Here is a 27388-nt window from a genome sequence, read left to right on the forward strand (position 1 = left end):
GCACTTGATCTTTCATCGCCTTCTCCTTTTTCAGGAAGAGATGAATTATCACCTTGATTGAAGATACAGTGAAGCAGTTTATGGGTTTTTTTTTTGCTATTTATAATTGGATGTTCTTATAGTTAAGAACTTCTTATCAATGAGAATCCCTGAATCAAACTGTACCTATTGCATTTCCCTCTCCCAAAGAAGGAAACATACTTGTTAGGTACTGCTCTAACCCAACAGAAAGAAAGCACCAGACACATCAGCTGTGTGACTTCTTCACAGGAGAAAAGGTCTTATAACCATTAACTCCATTCTTTTCTGTGGGTTCTACAGAACACTGCATTTGCCAGTCTGGAAGCTATCTCCTATACTGACAGCTCAAATCACAAGCCAATTGAAAGTGTATGCAATAAACATACTTTTTCTGCTTTGAAAGGCTGACTGAGCGAGCATTACAGGCCTTTGTAAGAAGAAAAGAAGCATTCGAAGGAACTGATAAGAATATCCATAACCATCTCATAGAACAAATATTTAACTCTGATGCATCAAATTAGGAAGTAGGGGGTGTGACAGAGACAAATTCTTATTGAAGGATTGGAAAGGATTAGAAATTCACTGAAATGCTGCACTTCCAAAGAGATCTGAGCTTCAGATGAACAGGGTACACTTAAGGTACTGTATGACACCACACTGACTAAGAACTGCAGAAAATAAGACAAAAATCAGTCTGTTTTTGACACCTGTTCAGCTGTTTGAGGTCCAGTGTAAAGAGAAGCAATGCATTTCAAAGTACTCTGCACTTGCATTTCTTTTTGCTGAAATCAAAAGCAGTGCATGAAATACATCACTTAGCGAAGCAGAAAGACTTAAGAGGTATCAAAGTTCCCCAAAAAGGTAAGAATTGCACAAGTTTGCATCTACTTACGATTCTGAAGCATCTGCATGATATGTTCTTTAATCATAGGTAAAACAAGCTTTCCTCCAAGGCCACATGCCATCCGGTCCAGCGCACTCTCACCAGCTACTGCATTGCTAAACAACAGAGACAAACATAACAAACATTTGACATCTACAGCAAAACAAACAGCCCGACATTTTTGTGCAGTTCCACTCCTCAAACTTTTGCCATCTGAATGAGAAAACAAGACTCCGTCAGTAAATAAGGTAAGCCCAACTCTAAAAGCACACGTGATGGGTGCTTCAGCAACAGAATAGCTACTCACCCTCCACTTAAAAACGTCCTATCTGTAGAACTAATAATACTGGCCAGCATATTTTTGTGTAAGTCATCCAGCAAGGCTGCCATATCAGTAGCACAGCAGCACATCCCCCGGCCAATGACTCAGGCAAGAAACATCCAGTCCAGGTGAGAAATGTGTGACTTGCAGCCAGTTCCAGAACTGAGAATAGCCAAACTTTACCTATGTTGAAAGACTGGTTCTACCCAGTACAATTAATCTTTACAGAGAAGTGAATGGAGTTTCCAGGACACAGCTAGCTGCTGCTGCAGTCTGGGTATGGCTTATATGGCTATAATAACTCAAGGTTATTATAGTGCCTTCTAGACACTGTACTGACTGAAAAGCTGAACAATGGTCCAGAAAAGGATGAATCTCCCTCTTCTTTCAAGTATCAGGTTGGCTGGGCCATAAATAGAGGTCTTCAGACTATCATGCTTGAATCCCCGAGTCTCTTTAAAAAGCACATATAGTCTAAAAATTCACATGCTGCTAACAAAGCTGATAAAGATAATCACAATACTGTTATGTTCCTCTTCAGATTAATCGTGTTCAGATAGAAGCATCACCAGCCAGAGCTTGGGCACATAGATTTAGACTGGAGCAAACTCGCTGAAGTTTTTAGCTGCTTTCATCTGAAATGACGTCCCTCGAGTTCCTTCCTTCCACCGTTAACTCATACATTCAATATGAGGAAATAGAGGTAGTATTATCTCACAAAAACAACCACACATCTCTGTGCAGTTTTTGCAAAGCTTTTGCTGGGGAACAAGGAAGTTGGATTAGAGCCTTCCCCCCTTATTAGAATTTCACTGCCGTGTGAAGTCAAAGGGACAAAGAAACTGGAAATGCTTAATAATCCCTGATGCTTTTATGTACACTGACTCACATCCCCCTTAGTCAGACCTGAACACACCCTAACTAGGCTACAGCCTGATCATCATTAGCCAGTTCCTTGGACTGCAAATAAATTCCAAGCATCTTACATCGCTATAAAGTACTCAAGCACAAGAAGCTAGAAAGCATATCATGCTCATTAACAACTCCCTACAAAGATGAACTTCAGTAGTGGGAAATGCACAGTAACATGAACGAAGGTGCTTGAAGAATAAACTAAGCAAATACAATCTCCATAAACTATCTGGTTTCTAGGATTTTGTTTCAAACCCTCCAGCTCTCCTACTATTTTGAGGACCAGAACAGCTGAGTTTCTCCTTTAGATGAAGTTTATCGAGTTTAACTCGTTCTTTTATCTTTGCTTCCTACTTTTAACAGAAGGAATTTCACACTAGAATCCACGCTTGTGTTGGGAAGAACTACTCTGCTGACAGTAAAGAGAAATTGGCATGCCTCAAGGGGATGATTCAGAGTACTTACTAAGCTGCCTAAAACAGGCCACTGAAATGAAACCCCACACCCTAAAAGACTTGATAAGGATTTCAACTTTTATTTTCAGCCAATGAAAAGATTCTAATACTTAACAAACTTGAATGCCAGTATGGCAAACTTCAAAAGTTGAAGCAGAATGAACTAAAATGGTTCAATTACCATGGAGGAGAAGGGAAGGGTGCGGGGGAAGGGGTAGAAGTAGGTAGTTTAGTTCCCATTCCATAATCAAGAGAAACCAAAAAGAAGTGTTCCAACTTGAGCATAAGAGGTTCTTCCATTAATTCCTGTGCATCAGTTTTGCAGGCTTATATGCCTGATATCCAGTACAAGTTCCTACGTAGATCAGTAGTGACATCTCTCTCCTACTGTCTATCACGCTATGAATATTTCCAACTAGTTTGCTAATTTATGAGATGGGGGGAAAAGATCTGCTAGAAAGCAGTAAGTATTTCCAGACTAAACTACAAAATTACTATATATAAAACTGCAAGAACAGGTTTGGAAAGCTGCTTCAGAGAAGGAAAACTCGCATGACTAATACAACTGAAGCTCTAGTAAGAACACACTGATTAAAAGAAAAGTTGCTTTTCCTTCATTACTCTTCCTTAAGGGCTTTCTCCTCTTCTGTGCATGTGACAAAATTTGTCCTCTGCCACAAACTGTTCTGAAACACTAATTACAATCAGAGGATTCAAGGAAGACACATGTTGCAGAAAGCACCTAGCCTGGTAAAAAGACACTGCGTCTCTGCAGTTGCGTGGACATAACCAGCTCACTGTACACATTCCTGCTTGCTTCTACTTCATTTACTTCTATTTGGACAGGGGCAGGTATGGGAGCCCATAGACATACCACTGTCTAGAGTGGAAAGTTGGAGCAAGCTACAAAGCACACAGGAATTCAGAAAGACTGGACATCTTTAGCAGGTCTTCCTTACCTAAGGCAAGATAAGCTACTAATAGCCACCTTTTCAAGGGCCTAGATACTGAAAAATGCGTAGCAAATGGTTGGAGGTGACTGAAGTCAGTGTTGCTCAGCTTTGATTCCACCTAACTTCAGGAAAAGCTCTCAATTTAAGAGATTAGAACTGAATTCTAAACTGAGTAAATAACATAAAAAAACAGAGGTGAGAAGTTAAAGCCATGCAAAACACAGCAGGCAAAATAACACGCAACTTCTAGATGTGCATTACAGCAATAAGAAAATTCTGAAAGGATTTATTTACTTGCTACACAGAGCCTAAATAATCCACAAATAAACTGCAACCAAGTGTGGTTACTTGCAATTACACATCTCCCACATTTATCTTCTGTTACTTGAAGTTATCAATTCATGCTAGAGTTTTAGTTTTTACTCTTCAGTGTCTATGATCGTTCTTATATACTGCTCATGACAGAAAACAAGAGTAAAGAGAAAGTAATGAGACAAACAGACAGGGTATGAGTAAACAGACAGGGTGGTTAGGTACTGGAATGGGCTCCCCAAGGAGGTGGTTGAATCGCCATCCCTGGATGTGTTTAAGAGCCGCTTGGATGTGGTACTCAGGGATATGATTTAGCAGAGGTTTGTTGTTGTGGTATTGTTTTGTGGTTGTTTTTTAAGAGATAGGCTACTGGTTAGGCTGCGGTTGGACTTGATGATCTTCAAGGTCTTTTCCAACCTGAGTAATTCTATGATTCTATGATTCTAATGCATTGCAGTCATTTGCATCCTGTATTTACAAGCTACCGTTAGCCATGCAGTGTTGGCAGCATATTGAAACAACTAGTTGCACAATTACCTGTCAAAATCATCATCTTCAAGCTCATCTGCATTTGCCCAATCTTCATCTTCTTCCAAGTCAACCATCATCGCTAACATCTGAGGAACTGAAATAACAAGTTTTAAGCTCAGGTTGTTTAATTAAAATACGATTCTCAAAGAACAAGCCTAAATCATAAGTTTCCCTTTAGAAATCACTGAAGAAAAAGGCTTCTTCTTCCAGGAGCACTCAGCCAAGTCTGTCTGTCAAACTGCATCAGCAATAAATTCAGAACAGATTTTCAGAACATTAAAATCCAGAAGAACAAAGAAAAGCTGAGAGCTTTTTGTATCAAAAAATCATTACTGCCTGTGCTGCTGCTAACATTTACTGCCTGATTGGGGTGTACTGCAGCTGATAAATTTCATAGTACTCCTACTACTGTTAGCTACCAAAAAGGCACAGTCCTGAGCAAGCTCACCTCACTGCACAACTGGATAGAAGAGAAACTCCTGCTGAATTGACTGATGACAGATGAAAATATCAGTATCGTGTAACAAGTACAAAAAAAAAGATCAAGTCATGGATTGATTTGCTTGATGTGGCTATGCATCTCCAGCCAGACATATCAAGATAGCTTAATGGACACTAACAAGTCTCTAGTGTGATGCTCAGGTGTCAGAATTCTCTATACTTAGCAGTCACTGAAAATTATTTCTTCAAGAAAAATCTATTAGAGCCCAGAAGCAATTCAGACACTCATAAGCACATGTGAAAATGATCTACTGACACAACTGTGAAAGGTGGAAGTCAATCATTATCTGCCACCAGTACTATAAAGTTCCAACAACTCACATCAATCTCAATTACTGCTAACAAGTACAGCTGAGAACACACCATCGCCCCAAGTTGCTTGGCTGTCATCATACCTAAAAAGCATTTGTTCATTGAATATGAATTTGGTTGCAGGTGAGTACAGCTTTACAGAGAACTTGTATATTTTTTTCTTTACCTTAACTACTGCCAGCGTACTGGTTATTTGTTTATAATGAAGACAACTGAGCTTTGCTTATTGCCAAAGCATGCCAGGACTTGCCACTCCTGAGGAAAAACCACCACCAAAGCTAGGCGGCATCTCTAGTTCCTAAACAATAAGCAAATAAAAACCTCTTATCTTGAAGATGGAGCTCAAAGTGGGAAATGTGAACCCAAGTGGATTCCTGAGCAGAAAACTCAGGTAACAGGACACTGCTTGCTCCTACATCAGGATCACGTGCCACAAACCCAACACAAGGTGACAGTTTTACCCAAGATCAATTTCCAGCTGTGAAAAATTCAGTGATTCAGCAACTTTTTAGTCGAATGAAACCAGAAAGTCCTTTAAACTACATCACAAAACCAAGACAAAAGCAATCCGTTTTTGTTACCTTTTTATTCCTTCTCTGAACAGAAGTGCTTTATGAGCTCTGCAAAAGGATTTCTTTTTCTTTCTTTTTAAATCTTAGCGATTCATTAAGAGTGATTTTACAGCAGGTTGCAAACCAAAAGCATTTCATTTCCATGCGGCGCCTTATCCTAAGGAACTATCTTAATACAAACGTTTCATTCCAAAGCGGCAATTACCTCCCCAACATAAAATAAAGCATTCTAAAGGGATATGACTTCTCTGCCACGCTGCCTGACTAGCTAAGAAGCTTGTAGTGATTTGGGGACATTCAGCAAGTTTCAAGTTAATATTCTCAGCATGCTACAGGATGGAATGAACACACAGCATTCTAAACATCTTTAGGACATTTTAAATATGAAAATAGTCATTCTTGCTCAGGGATGTGATTTAGCAGAGTGTTGTTAGAGTTAAGGTACTATGATTAGGCTGCGGTTGGACTTGATGACCTTCAAGGTCTTTTCCAACCTGGGTAATCCTATGATTCTTTAGAAAGCTATTCTGTAAGTTTACACAGTATCTAGACAATACTTTCAATAATGCCAATCAGATTCAACTATGACATTTGCCACAAGTTTTATGACTGCTTTATTAATCTATATACCTGTAACTTTCCAAGCTTATGATTAAAAAAAGAAGTATGGCAGAGTAAGGAAAGAAATAAAGGCCATTCTGCTGTGTCAGTGTCCTCAACTGCTCATAAGACGGGTTTAAAAGGCAGTGCGTCTGCTCATTTAAAAGCAGTGAGCAGTGCTGCTTGGACTGTCCAGAAGGGTTATTTTTAGTATCTCAAATAATCCGTGACTAAAAAAGCTCCTCTCCAAAGAATTTACCATTAGCGTGTTTAGTAGACTAATTAGTTCAAGTGTTTACACGAGCATCTGATTTCTAAATTCACAGCCTAAAGTCAACACTGAAGCTCAACACACATACCCAATTCCTTCAGCCTTCAGTTGCCAGCACCACAAAGTATCTGGCCTACATACCAAACTCCAAACGTAGGACTTCAGAACTGAATGCATCAACTTCTTTTTTAAACATTACAAGTTCCCAAAGCCAGCAGGAACAGCACGAAAGCTGTATTTTCTTTGGAAACACCTCATGGGAGTCCACTGTAATTTTACACAAATTTCTGGTGGCCGCATCAGCAGATTAATTTGTGAAGAGTCGTGACAAAAAAGTATTTTCTCCATAAGAAAATTCAACTCTGTCACTTCAAGTTACCAGCAGCAGTAAAAATAAAAGTTAGATACATTTTTGCTACTTGAACATCTGCAAAGTCAGTTTAATAATGTAAAAGACAAGTTATTTCATCAGAGAAAAATGAATAAAAGACTTACTGGCTTGTGCAACAATGTTAGTGTGCCTCCTCAGCATAGCAGCAGCAGTTTCTGACAAGGTCACAATGACTTCAAGCGCCAATTGACGTTGCATGTTACTGAGACTGGTGTCTGCACACAACTACAATCCAGAAGATCGGAGCCAACAGTCAGAACAGACATTTCATAAGGAACAAAGATAGCAGTTTAAAGAAGTTCCTAGCCTTACCCTCAGGCTTAGTTGCAATGTAGGTTCTAAGTGTGGTCGCAAATACTTCGGAACAGAATCTGCAATTTCTACGAGGGACTTCAGGACAGAGTCGTCGTTTTGATAGCAGGAATCATTCACAGCCTACAAGGGATAAAATGAAAGATGAATGAATAAAAAGCAAACAGTATATCACAGGGACTGCAAAGAATCAGAGAATTGCCAAGGTTGGAAAAGACCTCCAAGATAATACAGTCCAACTGTCCACCTATCGCTAGCATCGCCTACTAAACCACATCCCTCAGTACAATGTCTAAACGTTTCTTGAACACCTCCAGAGATGGCGACTCCACCACCTCCATGGGCAGCCCATTCCAGTGCCTGACCACTCTCTTGGAGAAGTATTTCCTAATGTTCAACCTGAGTCTCCCCCTGGTGTAACCTGAGGCCATTCCCTCCAGTCCTACTGCTAGCTACACAAGAAAAGAGAGCGACCCCCAGCTCACCACAACCTCCCTTCAGGTATTTAAAGAGAGCAATGACATCTCCCCTGAGCCTCCCCTTCTCCAGACTGAACAATCCCAGCTCCCTCAGCCGCTCCTAAGACTTGTGGCTCCAGACCCCTCATACTTCATTGCCCTTCTCTGAACACACTCCAGGGCCTCAATGTCTTTCTTGAAGTGAGAAGCCCAAAACTGAATACAGCACTCAAGATACGGCCTCACCAGTGCTGAGTACAGGGGAATGACCACCTCCCTGCTCCTGCTAGCAATACCATTTCTGCCTTCTTGGCTACCTGGGCACACTGCTGGCTCACATTCAGAAATAACATACAGGGTCCAAAGCCTTCAAGCTTTCTGTAAATTATGGAGCATAAAGCTACATACTATTATTTTTCTTTTTTATCAGTTAGATTAAAACTAACATAGAAAACTGACACCCAGCAAACACCAAGGTCATAAATCTGATGCCAACATGCAAAAAACCAAACAAACAAAACCCATGCTTTGAAACGCACAACTTCAAGACGGCATTTTAAACACAGGAAAACCTCAACTCTTCCTCAGAAGAAGGAAAAGAATCAGCCTAGCTCTTTTTTTCACTGTCACGTGAGAATAGCTTTGAATAACTTAAACTTACAAACACACACAATCCTAAGTTTGAGTAACTCTTTTCCCACCCCCCACTCAATTCTGCAGAGCCATTGAGTTGAGGCAGAACTTTCAACTTCCCAGCACAAGACACAGGGAAGGAGAAAAAGAAATCAAGTTGTTTTTTTTTTTTTTTTAGAGTATCTTTCCTATTCTGTAGCCACACTCTGAAAGGTAATTTAGAACTTACTTTTAACTAGCCAGATTGATACTTCGGTACCAAAGCATCACACACTTGATGGTGTTTACAACTTCTGTGAGCAGGACATAAAAAGCCCTAAAACTTAATGTACTTTAATCTAGAATCCAATGTCTTTGATAAAGCCACTTAAGTCGTCTACAATCTCATTTTCAATGTCAAAGCAGCATTTGTCAACATCACAGTTATGAAAAAAATCTCTTTGCATCCTCCTTTCTTGCAGCTATCGCTCATTCTGATTCTGAAGAGAATGCAGTATTTTCTGGAAGTCTCTTTAGAACTCCATATTCTACAATCATTTTAACACTGTCAGTGTATGAGACAAGACTAGGTTTCTGAACTTGCATGACAAGTTGAGTCCTAAAACATTATTAGTAGTATAGAACACCAGCAATTAGACTCAACTGAAGTTCCAGTCACTTTTTTTTTACCACTGCTGCAAGTTCAATTTCTTTTGATAGAAAATTCGACAATCATTTCTGAAAGTCCAGCTTCCTATAACTGCTGCTGAAAGGACTGAATTGCCAAGTCAGATATTTAATCTTACGCAACCTAAAATCACAGCAATACTTCAACAACAACAACAAGCATCCAACTGTCTCCAAAGGTCACTCACCGCTATTCTAACACATCCCATCTCCTATTTATAAACTGGGATTTTCATACCCATCTTGTGTTACCACAGCCAGAGAATTAAGACCTCCTCACAATAAGGTGCTTTAAAACACAGCCTCTGTAGCGTAGTCTTGAGATCTACAGTTGCAAAATAGTTGAAAATTCAAGCCAGGTGCTGCAGCGCAATCGTTAACATGCACTTTAAGATGCTAAAATAGCTTTCAAAGTTATACTATGCCAAGTGGGATATTAACCTGTAGCCTAGAACAACTTGCTATTTAATTGCTGAACATCGAGACAAATGGCGTGCCCACCCCAAATCCTGCCCTGCTCCCACTCATGCAGTACTTAGTAGCCAAGGTCCTCTCAATTACGATTTAAACAACACAGTTACCACTGCCAAAATCAAACACTAAACCACCAGATAGTGAACTCCATATCCAGATACACACCTTGTGCAGTCTAGTGCACATTTTCAACATCATTTTATATAAAAACAACTTCCTCTCCCTTTCCATTTAAGATCAAGCAGAACACCAACAGGTGCAGAAGACAGAAACCTTGGCACTTGTTTTTTTTCCCCGTAGCTTGCCACAACACTCACATGGACCAGGTTTACAGCTTACTCTGTCAAAAATAGCCTCCTGTACCAACTGCAAGCACGAAGTCTGCTCTTTATCCCAAACTTAGCCTCATTCAAAAAATGTTCACTACAGTTCTTATCACAAGTAACCAGCTATTTCCACTTTTGCATTGCTACAGATAGTGAACAGAACCATGAAATTTGAGCAGTCCCTCGGAGCTCAAATCATTTCTGTCTCCATTTTTGCTTACAACAGGCTTCTCCACAGAAGTAAACTTAGACCAACTCATAAACTTACAGAATACCAGCCTCTGCTCAACTATCAACCTCCTAAAATGGTCCTTATTAAGTCTCACACATCATACAAAGCACAGTAAGTCATCCTGTTAGCAAATTCAATTCATCAAATAGTAAAGATCCTTTTATCCAGAGTGCTGTTCTTACTTCAAGAACTTTGTTCTGAATAACTGTGTGCTTTCCTCTACGCTGATGAGGTACGGCATATCACAGGTAAACAGGTTTTAATTGTCTACCAAAAACCACCAGATAGACTGTATTTTAATCAACCATGATAGTGAAATGTAGTTTAAAAGTGGTACAATTTTCAGTTGAATATCTTACAAACAATTTAAACTCATTTATCTACACAGTTAAATGCTGGTAAGTGGACCCTATTTTCCTTAAACCTTGTCAATTACCTTCGTTTACAAAATCCCTTTTTGGTTTCCATCTTGCTGGTGACTGATGTCAGGTTAATTAACAATTAATCCAGATCTCAGCAAAGATTTATACGCTACATCAGTTCGCAGGCAAATAATTTCTGCTGGGATCCAGTCAACACAGACACATTAACAGCACATTATCAATACCTGTGTGGTTTCTCACCTGCAAGATTCCAGGTAGCAAGTCTGCAAAATGTTTAAGAAGGGGAATATTGTGCTCATTGGCAAGCACAAATGCAGCTGCAGCTCTGGCAGACAGAGTCTTGATCTAGAAAGCAGGATTAGAGAAAAAGACATCAGGAACTGGTAATAAAACACATTTGTTTTCTTCTAAAACTATACCCACTGCAAGACTCTAAGATGGATTATCATTTTCTCTTTACATTTTCCTAATAGACACAGAAATCAGTTTTTAACACGGACTTTTGCATCTTGCTTTAAATTAAGGTAAAATGGTAAGATTCTCAGCACCCATGTCCTCTGAGATACCAAAAAGTTCATCATGCTACTCTTCTGATTTAGCATGGATTGCCCATTTTTTCCCATCTCAAAAAACAAAGCTCTCTTCCCCGCCTTCCTTTCCAAAGGACTTCGAAGTCCCCTTATTCAAAAAGTGTGATTTAAGTTTGTAAAACAAGCTTCTGTGTAAAAGCATGATTTGTGGTATTTCCAAATGTTACTCGGTTGACTTTCAAAGGTCAGACAAAGTAACCCACGGAGGAGCAGAAAACTGAGCCCATATATCACAGCAGGGTTTCCTACACTTGCCCAGCATTTTCCTGAACAAGAGAAATGCTTTCAAAGTACAAAAGTACAATTTTCTGAACAAATCAATAAATCTGAATCCTTCCAGAAAAGCAAGACTCGCTGCATGTCCATAGAGCAAACCATGCCTGACCAGTACGGAATGTATCTATTCTGTTAAAGATGAGGGCCAGAAAGTGAGCTTAACAATGAGTTTCTGATCACTCACACTGTCAGTTAAAACCCCTGGCTCTACATTTAGTCACTTCAAATAGGTTTCTCCAAGCAAAACTGCCAGGCAAGAGTTTTGGCCAATGCAGTGCTATGAGCCAGTGAGCCCACCTTAGGACATCTGAGCCTTTTGTTTTACTGTAGGCATAGTAAAAACACCTCCAGATGTACACTGACTTCAGGTAACACAACTCTCTGTTAGGAATCTTAATGTTTGAAACCACCACAATAAACTTCGATAGTTGGAGTGAGAAAAACCATCAAAAACAACAGTCTTACTGATGGATGCTCCTGATCTTGCATACACTGAACCAGCATCCTTTTAATAACCTCCAAATAGTGTTGCTGCTGGTTTCCAAAAATCCCAGGAAAATTCCTGAAAAGATAAGACCAGAACATTAGTGCAACTTCACACAGTTCAGCTGCAACTGCTATCACAAACTTACCTACTGTTTTAGATACAGATTACAACCATATGAGTACTGGGGTTCACTGAGCTCTTAAAATAAACACAACTTATGCTCACTTGTTAATTAAGTAGTGACGGTATTTACTATATTTTTACATATATGACTTGGATCACGTGTGAAAAATGTGGCAAAGCCTGAAAGCTTACCAGAAAATATGCAGAGCAGCTTCACGAAGTCCAACGTTTTGAGAACTGACAGAATCAAATAAAAACTTCAGAACTTCTGGCCACTGGTTGTTTCCATCTTCATCTAGATAAAACACAACAAGAGTTTTAGGATAAGCAAGCTAAGAGCGGCTCTCTCTCAATTAAGAAGGGCAAACGGTCATCAGTACTGAAGTTCGGAACAAATGATGTGAGGAAGCATCCAAATCACAGCATAAGATACGGCTACAATGGCAGATCTAAAGGCACAAAGAGATCTCTATTTACTGCTATAACAGTATTCAAGAGTAACTGCTCAGCACAACATTCATTAGAACTGAAACGTAACGCCTTTCTAAAACTTCATTCAACTTCACTGCAAGCAATTTAAAAAGCAGAACTAAGGAATCTTACTTTTGTCTGATCAAGTACAACATAAGCAAATGTTACATCTTATCTGAAATCCCCAAATCAATTAATACACAATGCGCTGAAGCCCACGCAACACAAGAGAAAAATAAAACTATCGACACCTTTTGCCACAAAATTATCTGAAGTAAAGTACCTATTAAGTTCCTGGCCAGCTCAGCAACGATGTCACAGATTTTTTTCCTCATGCTGGACTGCGTTTCCAACTGAATAATCATCAGCAGTCCAGTTTTGATAGAGGTCTGATCGTCGGGTGAGAGGGCGGGATAAACTTCTTCAAAAGCGGAAGACAAAAGACGTCGTAGAAGGACAGCTGCCATCTGTCTTGCCTGTTGGATGGGACAGTACATACGTTAAAGGAGTTCTGATGTGAATCCCAAAGAAAGGAGAACCACTTCCTGAGTAACTGTAGCACTCCATAAACCAACTGATGTTTTAGAAGGAGCAATATAGAGGCAGAACTAGCGAGCAAGTCAACTACAAGAACTAGAAGCTTAGCACCTATCTGGTTTTGAGGGTCCCTATGCAATTTTTTTTCTGTATTCTGTAATATCTGCCTCTGAACTGTATTGAAAAAGAAAAGCCATGCTCTCATGATGAAAGATTCCAGGTATAATGCTCTGTACTGCTTGGTTCTCACTGTATAGACTTGTTTGGTAAACAAAATACCTCTCAGGCAACAGATGCCAATTACAATAACTGGTAAAATCATCATTAGACATGTCATTAAGTTGATTCTCCTTTACAACAAGTCGAAGCTTTCAGCCTCTCTCAGGCCTACAATGAACTGCTTCACTTTAAACGTGACTCTGAGTATAGGAACCACAAATAGTACATATTACAATTCTCTATGCTTCCTGTTTGCATACAGCAATTCCACAAGTGTGTCATTTACATGTTTGTATTTATTTACAATTGTAAAAGAACTGGAAACAAGAAGAACAGCCAAGTAATTCTGAATGAATAGAACAAAACCTACAGAAAAGACGTGCAAAGCACTCTGAATAACTTAGCGCATTGTTCACTAACTACTAATTCTAGATGGACAAGCAGTAATTATAAACAATCCCCCAAATCTCCGAAGCATAACACGTAGAACAAAATGTTTTGTGGAATCACAAAACACAGTATTTCCAAATTTCAAATGCAAACTTTGTATTTAGGGAACTCAAATGAACTCTGTTTTCTTTAAGATATCCTTAGATTAACATGCATTTGAATGGACAACAGTTTCACTAGTGACAGTCCCTGGAATTCCAAAGCATTCAATGAGCAGTAGAGCTAATAAAGTCAGATCTCTAGTAGATCTTTCAGCAGTATCATTACAGCATAAGCTATACACAAGAAACACCAACACTCTCGAATTTTAACATGGCAGGTATTGCCATAACATCAAAGATGCTGTCTCGTTGTGTTTTGCAGTCTGCAGACTCAGGGTGTGTTTTTATGGTCTAGCTCTCCTCTTCACAAAGAGTGCACACCAAATGTCTCTGTATTTGCAGAAGGGAAGGACTAGGACAGGACCTTACTCTCCTCCTCCACACCAGCAAAGGCCAAAGCCACCACACATGCAGGGTTAGTAGATCTGCTTTATTAGACCTACTGAAGATAGAAAGTCAGTGAAGGGGGTCACAGTGTCTGCCTGTGTTACAGTGCCCATAATAAGCCGAGGCCTTCAACCAATGTATCACAACACATGAGCATGAGCTGGTAAGCAAAGAGATTCTTTCGTCACTACTTCTGTGAATCCCCCTTACAACTTTCCTCCAAAACTTAATGGTACTACAGCAGGAATAGAACCTTCCCTTTTCCCATTCCTAGAAAAACTAAGACTGGGAAAGATCACATTGCTACTCACTCGTAGTGTGAACTTACATAAAAGCCTTGATTGAGGAGCAAATTTCCTAGGACTAAACAGGAAGGCAAAAACTCCAATTCAACTTCTTTCCATACACAGCACTGTGTTTCTGCACATATTCTCTCACATCTGATAATGGCTGGACCTGTGATGCATTCATTCCTTGACTGAATCAATCCTATGCAGCTGAACAGGGAATAGAGCTCATTTCCCTTAAAACATACAGTCTAAGAGATCCTACCCTCCACCACCAAAGAACTTAATTTGAAATACTGAAAGACAAATACAGATGCACTGTAAAGTTAAAGACAAGCACCAAGGCAGGCAGAACACAGAGATCTGCATTACACTGGTGCAGCACAGTCACTGTGTCTGTTTCTTTTTGCTTTTGTTTTCCTGCTCCTTAGTTCCTCAAAGAAGAAAACACGCATAGGTGGAAGCAATCAATACATGGGATGTAAACCAAAGAGGAACTTGCAGAACTTCATTCAAGGATCCAGGCCCACATGGAACTCAAAGCGCACAGTGCCTAAGGTTCCCATACAGCCCAAAGGGAGAACTGTGGTGCACCAACAGTCGGCAGGCTGTCCGCCTTCCCCTGCAAATACTGAGGAGGAAGCTGCCCACAGTTTTCAGATTAAGAAATGCAGTTTCTGTGTGACAATATGGAGAGGAGAGAAAGAACATTAAGAAATGTTAAAGAGGGCTGTCAGTACAACAGAAACTCAGTTTTGCACAGTTTGTTCCTGTATCTCACAGTGCTTGAAAGTTCTCGGCTGTAAATTAGGACAAAAATCAACCAGGAAGAAAACAAACGCAAGAGAATATATCTCTTCTGTTCCTCTCTCGGATCGAGGTGGTAAAACAAAGATGCAAAAGAACAGCCTCTAACACTTCAAATACATCCTGAGAATTAAAAGCCCACCAAATAAGCTGTGAATATTTATCGCCCTTCTGTTCAACACCAGAGTCCTCACTTCATAACAGAGGACTCGGGGTTCAGGATATGAGAACAAAGGGAAAAGATGATTATTTTGCCAAGCAGGTTGTGGATGGCCCCATCACTGGAGGCATTCAAGGCCAGACTGATTGTGGCCTTGGGCAACCTGGTCTGGTGGTTGGCAATCCTGCACATAGCACGGGGTTAAAACTAGATGAGCACTGTGGTCCTTTCCAACCCAGGCCATTGTATGACTATGATTTCCACAGTTTAGGCATTTGTTCAGAATGAGAAAACCCACTGTAAAGATAGTTCTTCAAAGTTATTTCTAGTTTGCCTTAACATTTTTTTTCCCCATGTCAAATACAAGCTGTCCTTTGAGCAGGATCTAAATCCCTGTTTCACCAGCTAAATGCTAAAAGCAACCAGGCTCCCAGCAGGATCCCCCCCTCAACCACTGCCCAAAAAGTCCTAAGAATCCTGCAGTCTCTACAACAGCTTTAGTAAAGAGGATGGAGAATTCTCTTTGGCCTGGTTTTCAAGGGGTGGAAAAAAGCAATGCAGAGAGAGGCTTCAGGATGAACATGCATCTGAACACAGCTTCCCTATGGCCTGGGCAGGACTTTAAGCCTCCTTCCAGCAGCCCGTGTTCATTGGTGCTGGCATGTCTACATAATATCTACCGAAGTTCTGAACAAGCATTTAAACCTTTCTTTGGTTTGCCCAGTTATTCTACAACTGCTACCCTCTGTCATCTTCAGTAAAAGTTACCTTTACAGGTAGAAAGAAGTTACTTTGCACTTGAGCAAGTTGAAATCTAAATTGTTGGCAAGATTCTGAGTAAGTTTTAGACTCTGGACTACTTGCTTAGCTGACATAAAAGGAGTAAAAATAACCAGTAACAGTAGAGATCATTTATTAACACAAGCATGACTTCATAGTTGTCAACTCAGACTGTTATCATAAGCGTTCAATAAAAAAATAGAAGCATGTGCATACAGCTATGAGTTCCAGGGCACAGTATCACCCTTAGAAGAAGGAGCAGCAGTGGATCTTATTTTCCATGCAAATTTAAATACAGGACAGATCACTCTACAACTTCGTCATCAGAACCATCTCAGAGCAGCGGGAGGGAAAACTAGTCAGCTTTTCTGCAACCAGTCGCTAGTACAATACCGAAGGACTGTCAGATGAATATGGCTTTGTATGTAGATTAGCATCAGTATTAGTAAGCTGATACCCTCTGAGCATCAAAAAGCACAAATACCGTCTACCTTGAAACTGATGGCTATCAACCAGAAATGATCATTATCCAGAAGGGAACAGTGCTGCTACAGTCTCCTTACAATCTCATTTGGAAATTCTACACGGTACATCCTTCAGCTGTCCAGTAAAACTCTACACATGAAGAAAAACTAGTCCAAGATTTTTGTTCTTAAGTGACTCTGAAGTTTGCAGTACCTTAAAAGCTTAGCAGCGCTTCACTCTGTTTATCTAAAAGCAAATAGTTCCACCACCAGAACTACCTGATCACAGCAGCACGTGAGCCTTCACAGAATTAAGGAATACTCAAAAGCCACAGTTAGTATATGAGCATCAAAAAACCTACAACTATGTTAGTGCTTGCCCTGCTAGCCATTCGTCCTCTAACACTGCTGGATGACTTAATGAGCACATCCTTTCCAGATAAGGCAAAACACAGAAGTCATCTGATTAAAACATACCAAATCAGCTGCTACCTTATCTCCCCCCATTCTAATTTAAGAAGCACAAGATGTTTCAGACGATACGTAAGCAAAGTTTAACACATTTAGGCACAGAACCTGAAAATGGAAAGTGTTTCTCAACGGTAACTCAAAGGAACATGGCAGTAACACTCAGGTGTTTGTTACGTGTTTTTAAGGAAAGAACTCATTTATTAAACCAAATACAAAACCAGAAAGCAACGGAGATCTAAGCAGTCACTTAACAAAAGACTACTTTTCAGACTAAACATCCTACATCATGAAGCCTGAGCTAGTGAACTCCGACCATTTACAAGTATGCAGTACATTAAGTTGGTACAATTAAAAGCCGAACTTGTTCATTTATCCCCAAATGGCCGTAATTGATGCCTTCCCTCCTCCTCCTCGGTCCTTTGAAGAACTGCAGAACTCAAAGATTGAGACATACCTCCTCAGCAGCAGCAGTATTCCTGATTGCTTGTAGGAGGAAGGTGATCTTGGATTGACCCGGAATATTCTCATACGTCTCCTGCATGAAAGAAGATGCAGCTTATTGTAAGCAATTACTAGAAAAACACACTATTCCTAAGCTATGATCAAGAAGTTAATAACCACTGACCAACCTGCTGTCCATGCATTTAGTTCAGTTCTTTTTCCCGAACTTTTTCTTTTTTGGCCTTTACAGCACCATGTGGCAGCGACTTACACAACTCAACTACAGTGAGTTGAATAAGCACTTCTGGTTTTAAAACTCCTACCTGAATCTCATACTGTCCATTTCTAAGGCATACTTTCTTACACGTGTGCTCTTCTCAAAGCACAATTTGCTGGGAAATGAGACCACTTAAAACCTCCCCTCTTCAGGAAAAGCCCTTATTGTTACTCAGTGCTCCAGTCAGTGCAATAACAGAACTTCTGCTACCAGAAACATTGTATACATCAGCATTTTAGAAGTGTAAATTCTGATTTCTAATATACTAAATACCCAGCGTGTTATTTTTCATAGGCATGATACTATGGTTAGGCAGCAGTTGGACTTGATGATCTTTGAGGTCTTTTCCTAGCAGGCCTCATTCACAGGGCCCATTTCCTAGCAGGCCTCATTCACAGGGCCCACTCGCACATCATGCTCTCTCTAGATGCCAGTAGACACTTGCAATCAATGAGATGAATCCCTTATGAATGCCTGCATTTAATCCCATCATTTCATGGAGACTGCAAAATTAAATGAGGTTTAGAGTCAAGACAAAGTCTTCTCAGGTTAACCATTTCCACCAACATTTATGTTTACATCCCGCTACTGTTTATAAACAAACTAACTTTGCGCTTCCTAAGCACAAGCCCAGCCTGGATCTGAAGCCATGCTTTCACAGACACCTGAATCCCTGCTCATGCTTTCTGGTGTTCCTTTAACTCACTAGGAATGGCAGCGACCCACTCAGTGGCCAACTAGGATCACTTTGGCAGTTCAGCAATGTGATTTCAGATAAGTAAGAGCAGCCCATGGCCAAAGCAGAACTCACTCCCTGTGCTGGTAGATACAAGACAACTAGCTCACACACAAATGGATATACATAAGTATTTAACTAATAGTTCAGGTCAGATTTTGCTCCCAGCTGATTTTTACAGCTTTCCCTATTATCTGGCCAACAGGGAATGACACATCTTCATCTCAAGCCTGATCTTTCACATATTGTAGCCCTCACATAAATCAACAAACAGCCCAAGCATGAGTCCATCAAGTGTGCACGCATCCATTTCTCATCTTGCTGCTTTTCAATGGGCACAAATACCAGCTATTCCATTTATCCCCAATTATTTGACTTCCTGTACTACCTGATACTGCTTTCCAATAGCATAGTTTAGAAAACTGACTGTGCTGATGGTTAACATCAAAGATTAAGGGTCCCATATGATTCTAGCACGTAGATGCTCTAGCTCTCCTTTTGTTGACTTCTTTATTTGGCTTAGCCGATGTGAACTGAGATCATAGAATCATAAAATCCTCAGAGTAGGAAGGGACCTCTAAGGGCCATCTAGTAAAACTTCCCTGCAATGAACAGGGACACCACAGCTAGACCAAGCTGCCCAGGGCCTGATCCACTGGTACTTCTTATTAGGGGCATGGTTAATGGGCATGGTGGTGATGGGTTGATGGTTGAACTAAATGACCTTAATGGTCTTTTCCAGGCTTAACGATTCCAGGCTGTATGGAGCATTCAGGTAGGAGCAGGCTGCTCAGGGGGCCCTGTGCCATCTCACCCTTCTTGGTGGCTTTCAGGATCCAAAAGGACAGAACCCTCTTATCTGGGAGGATCTAACAAATTCCAGCGTGGTACCAGTGGTAAAAGTCAACACTGGAGCCTCGCTTTCCAAGAGCAGTTGTTATCTCACAGGCCTTACAGCACAGCTTCCCAAGGAATTTGCTTCAGTTTACCTAACGCATCACATGCTAGCACAGTTCAGAAAGTTGCGAGAGACGCTGTACAGCACAATGAGAGCCAAAAACATATGCATATAAATAAATAAAATAGGAAAACTGAAAACCCTGGTGCAGCGGAGTGCCCCTGTGTTCCATCCCCACGCTAGGGAGGAGGCAATACCACTTGCTGCGTCTCTACCGAACGCTGGCTGCAATCGATATCGAAGCTCGCCCTCCCCACCGCCCCACACGCTGGGGGTCGGGCAGGGCCGACATCGGCCCTTCCTTTGTCACGGCGCGGACCCCGCCGGCCGCCACAGGCAGGGCGCACCGATTCGATTCGCCGGGCGCGATTCGCCGCCTCGCTCCACAATGGAGAGCCTTAAGCGTGACACACAGAGAGAGAATTAACGTGGCTTAACACCACAAAGCATCCCGGCCGGAATCGCGCGTCGGAAAACTTTCTGCTGATAGCAAAAAACGCCGCTCGGGGTGAAATATTTCCCCGCTGACGGAAGGCTGAGGCTTTACCCGAGTTAACCCCCGACTCCTCGACTCGAGGCGACCGAGGTCCCGCTCCCCGCCGGGCCGGGCCGGACGCCGGCGGCCACCTGGCGGAGGGCAGGGAAGCCCAGGGGGCCTCCGGGTGGCGGAACGAAGGCCGGCCGCGGCCCTCGGAGCGCGCCGGCCCGATCGCCGCCACCCCCCGGCCGCGAGGCCGCCGGCAGCTGTGCCGCCGCTCACACGTGGGGCTCGGCCGGCCTCGCCACCTCCCTGCCCCCCTCCCGGCTCCCCCCCGGGGAACTGACAGCCGGCGCGACGCCCGGCAGCGGGGCGGGACGGCGCCGTTACCTCGGCCTGCTTGCGGACCGCATTGTCCGGGCTGAGCAGGTTGCCCAGCAGGAGGTAGAACTGCTGCTGCTCCTGCTCCGCCGCCGTCGCCGCCATTGCTGCGAAAGGGAAAGAGAGGGAGGCCGGGCGGGCGGGGACAGGGAGGCGGGCGGGGAGGGGCGGGGGAAGCCGGCCGCGCTGCCAGCCCAGCCAGGGAGGGGAGGGAGAAGAAGGAGGAGCCGCCGGCGCGCTTTCTCCCGGCTCCCCTCCGGGGCCGGCCGTGCTCTCCTGCGCTCCCATTGGCTGGAACACTCGGGGCTCCGCCTCCCATTGGCCTGCTCTTCTATGACGCCCCAGCCGTGAGTCGGACGGCGGGGGCAGAGCGCCCGAGTGACGTCCCGGAACGGGGGGCGGGTCTGCTCGGCTTTAAGTGCTGCGTCTGCGGGCCGGGGGCGGGAGGCACGGGCGGGAAAACGCCCCGAGCTGCGCTCTGATTGGCGGGCGGCTGTGACGGTCTCGCCAGGATTGGTCAGAGGCGCGGTCGGGTGGCGCGGGCTGGGAGGGGCCGTGCTGGAGAAAGGGGGGGGTTGGGAAAGCGCGGGAGATCGTGAGGCGTCTGCTAGCCCGCGTCGTGACGTCACGTGATCCCACCTCCGCTTGCTGGGCGCGTCTCGACCCGGGGTGCTGGCGGGGCGGACTGCAGTATGGGATGAGGACTGGAGAATGAATGGAAAATGAACAGTATTCATTTTACATTCATTTTACCGAGAGCGGGTTGTTACGTAGAAATGGTCTGACTGGCTTTAAGAAACAACTGTGCAAAACACACAGTTGCCAAGTCATCTTTGTTGGGGCCGGCTCTGGAAGTTGGAGTCAGTCAGTCAGAGCTCCCTTAGAAGGGAAAGGTAGGAGCAACTCAATGCAATCTGTAAGAGAAAGCTGAGGAAGGAGGCCTCTCTACATGTGTGTGTGATAAATCAATGGAGTCATGTAGAACAGTGCTCTTGGAAGGCATTTGAATACATTTCTCCATAGTATCCAAAACATAGAAGGGAGAATTGCCACCGAGTTGAGAATAAGCTGAGAAGAACCCAGCAGATCAGCTGGAAACGCTGTCAGAATTGAGTGATATCTGATTAAAAGCTTCACGCGGGTAGAATGTAGCTAAGGTATTGGAAGGCATCTCAAGGAGTTCCACATGCCAGCAGTGCAGTGTAATCAGCCTGCCAAGTTGGTTGCTCCTTCTCACTTGGGGCAAGTTCAAAGCTGAAGTGCAAGAAGCTGCCAGAAACTGTGCTAACAAAGCGGGTATCAGCTCCAAAGATTGGTTTGAAATGGCACTTGAGAAGAGCTCAAACAGATGCAGCCGCGAAACACAGCAGCCCTGGTGCTCTTGGACGTTGCCCAGCTTCTGCAATCTGTCTTAATTAAACTAAGGAAAAAGGCAGTATAACTACTAAAAGAGTATCTCAAGTTTTGGAAGAAAGGAGGATGTTCATTAAATAGCAGAAGTCAGAATACACTGACCTCTTGTAACAGCCTGGTCTGAAGAAGTGTGTAGCTTATCTGAAGAAACTTCATTGGTGTTTTAAAACTCTGCAGGCAGATGAAAAGGATATATGGAAATTGACGTCCTCAGAAAGCAATAACTTTATGGAATTGTCTGTTAAACTTCGCATCTCTGCTAGCAAATGGATTATAAAGAGAGGGAGAGCTGGGGGACAATGGTTTTATTGTACCTGAGGAATGCTATAGGGTTTATGCCAGAGTAATAGGAGGTGTGGGATAACAGGCATTACAAGGAAAGGTGTCTCTGGCTGTTGTGAAACATTTTCTGATGCTGATTTATATGTGAAGTGTTTGATATACTGTAATTTTCAGAAGCAAAAAATGAGATAAAGGGGAAATAAATACATTCCTTCTGAAAGGGAGATAAAGCAAAATAAATCCAAACCTAGTTACTGGGTATAGTAACAGGCCAACAATGTCTAGAATCCTTAAGAGGTTCATCCATATCAGATCTACTGTCTATGTAAAGTGCCTGTTGATGGTCCACGTGGACCATGAATCACAAACAAAGAGCAGCCTTGATATCCTGAGAGGCCCAGTATGAGACTGAAAAGTTTGTGAAGGCAGATTTCCAACAAAAGTCAGAGTAAGTTGATGTCATCAGCAAGCTATGGTCCTGTGGGGGCTGGCTGAAGCAAGAGCAAGCTGACCATTAAGAGGACACAACATCTGAGCGTTGTGCTGCCAAAATGCAGGGTAAGGTAAGGAACTGCAAGCCTGTCTGTAATGAGATGACAGGATCCACACATCCTTCATTCATCTATTTCTTGTACTCAGAGCACGGGGATGGGAAGAATTCCTGTTCAGTAATAGACTTGGCTTTGGGCACTGGGTGTGCTGCTGTCGCTGTTGTGGGTGCTAAACGAGTGTTGGCAGCATTTCTGTGAGAAAACTGCTCTCATCTGTTTTATTGTGGTGATTTTTTTTTTTCCTTGGTAGGAGTTATAGATCATGTGAAGCATGTGATAGCAGAGATTATATTCTTTCAACTCATTATAGAATCATAGGATGGCTTGGGTTTGGAAGGGACCCCAAGGATCGTCAAGTTCCAAGCCCCCTGCTACAGGCAGGGACACCAACCTTCACAATTAATACTAGACCAAGTTGCCCAGGGCCCGATCCAATCATTGTATCCAATTATATTATATATATATATTTATGTATGTATTTATATTATAGCCCCTAACTCTTACAAGATACTCCAAGAAGCCCTGACACATGGCCTCTGCTGATTTGCTGTGTTGGAAAGGCTCATCTGGGCTTGATGAAGATGATACAAACATGCCTAAAGGAGAGCTGATAGGAGTACCAGTTGACGAGGGTTTGGGGGGCCTGGGGGGAATGCCATCAGCTTCTAATGACATCCAGAATTCTTGGGTGGGAACTTTCAAGAGTCATTGGGATGGTTTACAAGCACTATGACAAGATAGAGACTTCACAAGCAAGTTATACTGCAGATCCTATACATTAAGGATTTAAAATGCAAGAGATGCTAAGGAGAGGCATAACTACTCTCTGAAATGCTAAAACACAGGGATTCTGCTTTCACCGAAAACAAAGAAAGCAATGGTTAATTGTAGAGTTCCCGTCTTGAAATTAAATTGGATATTCTATAATTCAATGATTATAATGAAGACTTTTAGGTGAATTCAATTGTATTTTTGCTTTTATTACGATGTTTTGTCAAACGTGTCAGTCTAACAAGTTGGTCTGCATAAAGCCTTTTCACAGAGGCTTTGAGCGGTGTAAATAAGCTTCCTGACCCTCTCTGTGTTAGCCTAAACTACTGGTACAATGTGCCAGTGCTAGACATGAAAGCCTATGGATGATGCTTTTCCTGATGTGGAAAAGGAGCATTGCTCTTAAAATCAAGAAATGATCGTGAAGAGAATTATTCCAAAATGAGTGCATTGCTGTTGTGTGGGCTATTAGATGAAATGCAGCATCATCAATCACAAATTCAGGCTCCTCGGGGAATGGATAGCAGTGAGATTTTTGTCAGTGTCTCATAATACCCGCAGTAAGTGCCCTTTATCCCTTCAGGGCAAAGCTTGACAATCTTCAAATTAATTCAGTATGAAAGAATGTAGTTTTGAATGAGTGAATGTTGGCAGGTCTTATTACGTTTTTATTTACTTGGCAACCCTTCATGCTTGAAGCATCTTGCCAGGCTGCATGGGAACAGGCAGATCCACAACTACTTTCATACACTTCTGTTAGTTACCTTTTCACTGCGTAGCATACTTCATAAGTAAACAGAATGAAAATAGAGATTTGTTGTTTTTTTTTTTTCCTGAAATGATGAGCAAGATATTGTGGAGTACCTGCTCAGCTCCTGCCAGCATTTTCCTTTTCCTACAGAAAGATGTGGAAGCTCTACACTGTGCCAAGACTAACTTAGCAGCACCGCTTTATGTGTGGCATTTTATCAGGTATTATTCAGAAGCCATGAAAGATCATGAAAATCATTGTGAAAAAACATCGCTGCTGTATTTATGCTGATTTGTCAGAACTGAAGATTTGGCTGATTCTGAGTTAGTGCTGTACAACTTCCAGCTTCTCTATGTGCGAGAGAAAAGAGATTGCTAAACAGTGAAAATTCAACCCCTTTTTTCCTATGTTGACAGAAAAACAGACCTCTCTGGAGAACTCAGTTTTGTAATTGTTTGCGCATTAGGCAGAACATTAATTGGTTTGGCATATTAGTTGACTTATAATTGGGAAATCTATTGGAAGGAAGCATATTCTGTAAGCACATAATTACGCACCGTACCTTTCCAAATTACTAAGATTTACATGCCTCAAGCATGCCTTGAATGTTAAATGTCATCTATTCTATGCTTTATATTGTAAACCTCTTGCTTTGTGTGTGTGTGTGTGTGTGTGTAAAATATTGCATTTGTCAGAACTTTCTGGAGTTGATCTACTGCTCTCTGATGACAGTGATAGGACCCAAGGGAACAGCGTGGGGCTGTGTCAGGAGAAGGTCAGGTTGGGGTTAGGAAGAGGGTGATTGGGTGCTGGAACAGGCTCCCCAGGCAGTGGGCATGACCCCAAAGTGCCTAAATTCAAGGAACTTTTGGAAGATGCTCTCAGACATAGGGTTTGGATTTTGGGTGTTGCTGTGTGGAGCCAGGAGTTGGACTTGAAGGGAGATTCAATCACTTGGTCAGAATCTTTGGCAAGCAGGTGGAAGGATGTATGCACACAATATGGGCAGAAAATTAGCTATGATTCTGTAAGTGATAGAGTAGCAAAAATAGCAGCGTAATGCTGGTTTTTTTTTGCTGCAACAGGAGCTTGAGTGGAGAGATGATCAATGCCGGGGAAGCATCACCTCCTGTGATCAGAGGAAAGTAGTGAATGTAAGCACAAATTACAAGTTGTGTATATGGCACTTCCATTCCCTTTGATGAAAAGTGAATGTGCTTATCACAATAAAGACTCTAGCCTACAATTAGGGGGCCAAGAGCAAGCAGTTAAGAGGACAAGCTAAAAGAGATAATATGTAATCACCGTGATATATATGAAAAACATGAATTACACTGTTGCACTTGAGCCTTAAATCTTCCTTGAACTTCCTTGGTCATAGGAGGCCGTGCATGCAGGTAACTGTGCTGTAATCACAGAATCACAGAATTGTAGGGGCTGGAAGGGATCTCTAGAGATCATTGAGTCTAACTCCCCTGCACAGCAGACCCTCTACAGCAGGTTGCACAGGTTGATGTCCAGGTGGGTCTTGAATGTCTCCAGAGGAGGAGAATCCACAACCTCCCTGGGCAGCCCAGGGAGCTTCATCCAGCCACTGTTCCAGTGCTCTGTCACCCTCACTGTGAAGAAGTTCCTTTGCATATTGGTGAGGAACTTCCTATGCTCCAGTTTATGGCTGAAAAGAGGTTGGCCATGTTTCCTTGACTCCCACACTTACGATATTTATAAACATTAATCGGATTTCCTTTGAGTCTTCTATTCTCAAGCCTGAACAGACCCAGGTCACTCTGTTTTTCTTCAAAGGGGAGATGCTCCAGGCCCTTCACCATCTTTGTGGCCCTCCGCTGGACTCTCTCCAGGAGATCCCTGTCTTTTTTGTACTGGGGAGACCAGAACTGGACACACTACTCCAGATGAGGCCTTACCAGGGCAGAGTAGAGGGGGAGGATCATCTCCTTTGACCTGCTGGCCATGCTTCTAATGTTGATAAATAATGAAAGAATGATAAATATTAATAATAATTGATAATTGTGATAATAAATAATGTTGATTAAAAAATCTGAAATTTGTTTGCACAGAGAACCTTAACTTTCAAAATCCGGAGAGCCTGTCTTTGTGAACTTGAATCATTTGCTAAACTATTCTAAAAAAATAAGAAGTGTAAATATCTGTTCTGTGATGCTCAGGCAGAATATGGTAAAGGTACGGCCTTGTCTTTGACTTGGCTTTCCAGTGAGTGAGTATCTCTGTGTTCTCCAGGTGCTAAGGATTAGTTCCAGCTGCCTGGCCAAAGCCAGCTCAGGCGTACTATTGCAGAGCAAAAATCCTGCCCAGTAGAGCACTACAGGATTATCGCTCTTATCAGCATTTTCAGGATATTTTCTTATAGAACTTGTAACAAGTCTTTAGTCAGCATTCACATTGTGACTTCTGTTTTTAAGGCTGACCAATATTTTAGAAGCTAAACTATTTTTTTTTAATCCCAGAGGCAGTTTATGCCATACAGTTACATTAAAAATTTCTCCAACTGAAATTTCAAGCCCTTCCAAACAAACATTGCCTCAAAGGAAAACTGGTAAGAATTTGTTGAGGTCAAAGCAGAATGTCCTTTAGTCACATTCTTGGAAAAATCTAAGTGCTCTGTCGGAAATCAGTCCATGTGGTTGAAATGAAGATGGAAAATGTTGGTATTTAGAGTGGGATAAAACTACAAAACTGGTGGGATGTGCCACCGTGCTTGTATCATGCTTTAATTTCCTTTTTGCTTAGAAGATGTTTAGCTATGACATGTCATATAATATTGTCATGTCTTCCACCCATCTTCCACCCGTGGCATGCCATTCTTGCTCTTGGGTCTCTTAGACACAGAGTATGAGATGGCATTGGTTCCAGTCACTTATTTTTCATTGTCCTTTAGAAACTAAAAGTTGCTCCCAAAGAAGAATGAAGGTCAAATCTTTTAATTAAAAGATTCGATTTTTTTTTTTTTCTTTAACAGAGATGGAGAACAGTCTGCAAGACATACTGAGCTCCAAAGAGCTTCATTCTAATCTAGTTCAGATTTAATTTAGTTCTAATTGCCCTGAATACTAAACTTACCTTGGAAGGATAGCAAGTACTTTATTTGTCTTGTCACTTTTAGCTTTCCAACATTACATTTCTCTACGTCTTTTCAGTCAAGTAAATCTCACGTATGCTATCCACAGTATTTGCATCTGT

General features: G+C 42.1%; 1 protein-coding gene across 1 annotated transcript in view; it reads right to left on the reverse strand.

The window, feature by feature from the left end:
* Positions 1–20769, reverse strand: part of IPO5 (importin 5) — a 35681-nt gene extending 14912 nt beyond the window's left edge. Inside the window, exons 1-10 of the mRNA XM_072348272.1 lie at positions 20411–20769; positions 17585–17665; positions 12751–12943; positions 12189–12291; positions 11852–11948; positions 10761–10865; positions 7349–7471; positions 7141–7261; positions 4396–4483; positions 914–1020 (exon numbers count right to left, since the gene is read on the reverse strand). Of these exons, the coding sequence (XP_072204373.1) occupies positions 914–1020; positions 4396–4483; positions 7141–7261; positions 7349–7471; positions 10761–10865; positions 11852–11948; positions 12189–12291; positions 12751–12943; positions 17585–17665; positions 20411–20689 (1297 nt within the window). The 5' untranslated portion in view covers positions 20690–20769. The remainder of the gene's footprint in view (positions 1–913; positions 1021–4395; positions 4484–7140; positions 7262–7348; positions 7472–10760; positions 10866–11851; positions 11949–12188; positions 12292–12750; positions 12944–17584; positions 17666–20410) is intronic.
* Positions 20770–27388: the final 6619 nt, after the last annotated feature.

The sequence above is a fragment of the Excalfactoria chinensis genome, chromosome 1 (assembly GCF_039878825.1).
Source record: "Excalfactoria chinensis isolate bCotChi1 chromosome 1, bCotChi1.hap2, whole genome shotgun sequence".
NCBI lineage: Eukaryota > Metazoa > Chordata > Aves > Galliformes > Phasianidae > Excalfactoria > Excalfactoria chinensis.